The 4,623-nt window shown below is 41.7% G+C and overlaps 1 protein-coding gene across 3 annotated transcripts in view; it reads left to right on the top strand.

Moving 5' to 3' along the window:
• The window catches only part of CHCHD7 (coiled-coil-helix-coiled-coil-helix domain containing 7), a 9,540-nt gene that overhangs the window by 1,450 nt on the left and 3,467 nt on the right, over positions 1-4,623 (top strand). For 2 of the 3 annotated variants that reach the window (XM_019527557.1, XM_019527548.1), the window contains exons 2-3: positions 2,527-2,597; positions 3,175-3,273. In XM_019527557.1, the coding sequence (XP_019383102.1) occupies positions 2,544-2,597; positions 3,175-3,273 (153 nt within the window). In that variant the 5' untranslated portion in view covers positions 2,527-2,543. Of the gene's footprint in view, positions 1-2,526; positions 2,598-3,142; positions 3,274-4,623 lie in introns of those variants that run through there. The other variant, XM_019527566.1, reaches the window with a different exon arrangement.

Raw genomic sequence — 4,623 nt, forward strand, 5'->3', positions numbered from 1 at the left:
TTTTTTTTTTTTTTGGGGGGGGGGGGGGCACCAATGCTGGCAAAGAAACTGAATATTCAGAATTGCAAAATGCAACTACATATTCAAGCTCACTACAAAGATGAATTATTTTAATTTAGTAAAAAAATAAGGGTGGTCAAAGACTGGAACAGGATAGCTAGAGAAGCCGTCATCTCCATTCCTAGGAACTTTCTGGTGCAGGTTAGGTGGAGACTTAACTGGGATGACTTGGAGACGATCATGCCTTCAGCAGCAGGCTGAACCTAGATGAACTTGTGAGGTCTCTTCCAGCTCTACTTTCTTAAGATGTTAATTGCCAGTGTGTTTTAAGTGCTGAGAGAGCTGTATAATGTGATGCTTTTAAATTGCTTGAGAGAGGTAGTATTAAGAGTTGGGGTTCTTTTATTTTTGACAAGTTCATTCTATGTTTGTTTATTTCAAACTTTTAAGTAAAAAATGTTCCATTTGTGATGCTCTCCAGTCTTACAACCAAGTGCAAGATGCTGTTTCTCTTGTGCAGAATTGTCTATTGTGTTTAACTTGGGAGGGGAGGTGTAAAGAAGGCTGAAGGACGCCCATTTTTGCCCTTAGTGTCAGCATTTGGCCCAGCAGTTAAATTAATACAGCTAATATGCAACATGCAATATAAGTATCTGTCTCCTGTAGCTGAACTGACTCTGCAGTGATAAAAACAGTAAGAAGGATCTTGGTAACATAAACAGATGAATCTATAAAGAGCGTAAATATCTTTTTTTTTTTTTAACTATTGACCTGAATAAAATGTATTTTTTAAGTCTAATTTGGCTTGCAGTAAATCTAGCGTTTGTAGACCGAATGGGGAACTCTGTCTCAAAAATTAAACTAGTTGTCTCTTACTTTACATTGGTCTAGCAATTGAACAATACTTCAGTAGCTTGTTTTAATAAGCAGAGCATCACACTTTTTTTTTTTTTTAAACAATATTTTAGGCATAATGGAGACTTTAGAGGTGCTAAGCCTGTTCCTATTTGGTGAGAGACATTTCAAGTAGCAGGTCTATACAACTATGTACACACTTCAGTCTTATGAATGCTTAGCTTGGGGTCTGGAAAAGAAGAACGGGTTAGCACAAGTTGGGAGGAGTTTGTATGTATGTGGCTGTCCCAAATCCTGTGGCAAGCAAATGCTAGGCTCACCACTGATGTGCAGGAGAAGAGTTAGAAGACTTCTCTAATACATACTTGTTGGGAATAGTACTTATGGGCTGTTACAGCAGGTAGGGATTGTCATAGTATAAACATCCTGGCCAGGTCCACTTACTCTTATTGGTAAATAAGAGGGTATTCTTGCTGAGGAACTAGCAGGTAGCTTGGCACTCTACACTATATAAGGCTGTTTGTTGCAAAAAGGGAATTCTAATGGTCTTGGCAGAAACTGATATTAGTAGAAATAACAGTGCTTGTTTTTAAGCATTTATTTCTATTTTTTTTTAAATTTTCAGGTTTGTGCAAAACTAGAAGTGTTGGGAGCAGACAACTTAGTATTAAAACTAAATGTCCATAAATCAAAAAACATCCCTTTATGTAGCAGTCCTCACTGACAAAGCAGTATCTCCTGGAATTCAGAACCACAGAACTCTGCAGAACTTCGGTGTGCACGCAGCAGCTGCTGCAGGAGCTGGAGGCTATCCTGGGAGGGAAGGTTGGAGGGACAGAGCTAGTAGCAGCAGGAAGCCCAGTGCTGCTGGCCACTTGCTCTGCCTAGGTCCCAGCTGGTATGGGGGCCAAACACTCACAAAGCCTAGCATCTGCAGGACTCTTGCTCCTGCCCTGATTATGGAGGGGCTAGATGAGGCTTCACAGAAGCTTGGCCTCTGCTCTGATCATGTTGGGGCCTGGCTGGCTCTGCAGGAGTTTGGCTTCCACCCCAATCACAGAGGGGTCAAAGTCATGCAGAGCCCAGCCCCTGCACCCATCATGGAGGGGCTAGGCTGTATAGGAATTTGGTCCCTGCTCTGGCTGGGATTTGGGTAGAATGAGTGGCCAATGCCCTGGACTCCTTGCTGCTACCTGCCCTCCCCCACTCTCCCAGTGCAGCCTTACCAGCATATAGCCCCCAGCTCCTGCACGAACTTCCTTGCGTCTGTCCTAGATTTCAAGTCTTTATGTAAATTTTTTTTTTTATTATTACAGACAGAAACACTTTTTCCATCTGAGTGTCAGGTGAAATTGATTTTTAAAATTGAATCCTGTCAAGCCTAAAATGGATCTGAGCCATTTTGTGCCAGTAGAAGAATATAAAATGTTCGTCTGGGGAACTGCATGTTGCCCGTGGAGAGCATCATTCTGCTCAGACCAGCAATCTTGTGCTCCTGGTTCCATCACCTAAGATCATGTGCAGTAGTAGTAGTATTAAAATCTGCTAGTTCTGTGCTATTTTAGTGTTTGCATTTACATTTAAGTGCAAGCAATCTGAGAGTCTTAACACTAAGGGCACTTCTAACTCAGATGCAATAAACATCTTTTTCTTTCTTCCTTCTGTTTGCAGTAAGAAGAAATCTTAGGATGTCCAAACATGTGCAACGATATAGAGACCAAGATACAAATCCATGTATAGTGGTAAGGTGGTTCAGTTGCCATACTGCCTGGATATGTATATGTAGAAAAGTGAAAGCTACCCATATATTTGATCCTGGGAGCAGAACTTGTATTACAATTTACTTCTAGGAGAAGTGTATCAGAAATAGCTGAAAGTTGCTCTGAAAACTGTAAATTCAGGAACGAATTGCCATTCAGGAAGGGAAAGTAACATAGTGGTAGTCTGTTTTGAAATGGTTGTAGTCAAAATTGGGAGGGGGGGGGAGAGTTGAATCCCAGTAGGATGTATTCCTGTATATCTTAAAGCAGGGTTTAAATGGGGTCTGTCTTTAGAAAGAATTGCAAAAAAAAACAAAAACAAAAAACCATGTCTGCACAGTGAAGTCATGGCTTAGGACTCCTTTCTCTTAGGGAAAGCAGAGGTTTACCCTGAATGTCCTTGCTTAAGTAGAGCATTCAGTTGGCCATCTATCTTTTTATTTTGTATTTATAAGTACTTTAGGGACTCCTTAGAAAGGGTGGTGGGGGGGAAACAGTAAAAAGTATAACAGATTTATTTCCATCAGCTCTTAAGTGTGACATGTCTCCCATATTAAAGGAAATAGATGCCTCTAGAAAATGCATGGATGACAATAACTACAAAAAGGATATGTGTACCAATGACTTCATAAAATACAGAAACTGCAGAAAATTTTGGGTAAGTAGGGTCAAGTAGAATCAACTCCGTTTGTAAGTGTAATATTTTTACTTTAACAGATGTATTCTCGTATTGTTGATATAATAAATCATGTACAATTTATATAAAATTACTATGTACAGTGTATGTAAGTAATTAACAATCTAGTATTACATGCTATACGATACATTACTATACACAGTGGTAATGATGTAATGTCCTAATTAGTATAACAATATTTTGTTACGATTTTTTACATTTATAACTTAGGGTCAGCCTTGTAACCCAAGCTGAACATAGTTCAGCCTGCTTAAACTACATACAATTCCAGTAGTTATTTACTAACATGTATTGACATTTTTAGTGTTTCCACTTTAATGCAGTTTTACCAAGTACTTTATGGTTAAGTGTTTCGCACTTGTGTAGGTGTGAAAAATGATTAGCATAACTTTTTAGGTGGTAAAGTAATAAGATATGCATATATTTAATTAAAGCAGTACAAGATTTATATCCAAGTGGGTAGAGTTAAACCCCTTGTAGGTTGCATCCACACATGCAGGCACAGGTGTTTAGAGCAGCAGCACAAATTTTGTGCCTCAGTACATGTGCCTGATCATGCACTTTTGATTTGGGACAAATTGTGCCATTTAAGGTAAACAGACCCTGCCAAGCTTCTCCCAGAAGCCTTGCTCCCCCTGGCTGAAGGCTGGGTCTAGCACCTGTGCTGTCCCCAGCACTATACAAAGCTGCTGTTGCAAGTAGCTCAGGGCTACTTGCCTTCAGGAGCTTCTGAGGCCCAGCCAGTTGGTATCTGGGGGCACTAGCCCCTTGTTTCAGCAGTCCAGCTGGCACAGTCCTAACCTTGAGTGATCCTTGCACCTTCTATGCACTGTGGCAGTGGAGGCTGCTGCTGCCTGCAACAGCATCTGCCCCCTTGGTTCTGCAGTCTCATGGCTGCATGACTGCTGGACTCGGATGGGGACTGCACAGCTGTCTGGGCTGTAGTATGGGCACTATAGCAGAGCCATCTGCACACTTGGGCCAGTGGGCAATGGCTGCACAGTTGGCCTTTGTGCAGCACTGCTGTGCTGGCAGAGCAGGGGCACCAGAAGACATCTAGGCAGCTGTTGCCCAGAAGATGTCCTCATTGTGGTGGCCCACTTTGAACCATTGAAGCTTGTCCTTCTAGCCCTTAATGGCCTGGAGGTCAACCACCTCATTTACATTCCATCTGGTTCCCTGGTGTTGGCTCTGGGCAGGCTCCGCTACCTGGGTCCTACCACTTGCCTCACCAGCAGGGATCCTGGTGTTCTGTTTAAAAATTGCAACTTCACTAATTTGTTTTTTAAAAAAAACAAAACAACCCCCCCC

Source organism: Gavialis gangeticus, unplaced genomic scaffold (genome assembly GCF_001723915.1).
Source record: "Gavialis gangeticus isolate Ggan-Ray unplaced genomic scaffold, GavGan_comp1, whole genome shotgun sequence".
Lineage (NCBI taxonomy): Eukaryota > Metazoa > Chordata > Crocodylia > Gavialidae > Gavialis > Gavialis gangeticus.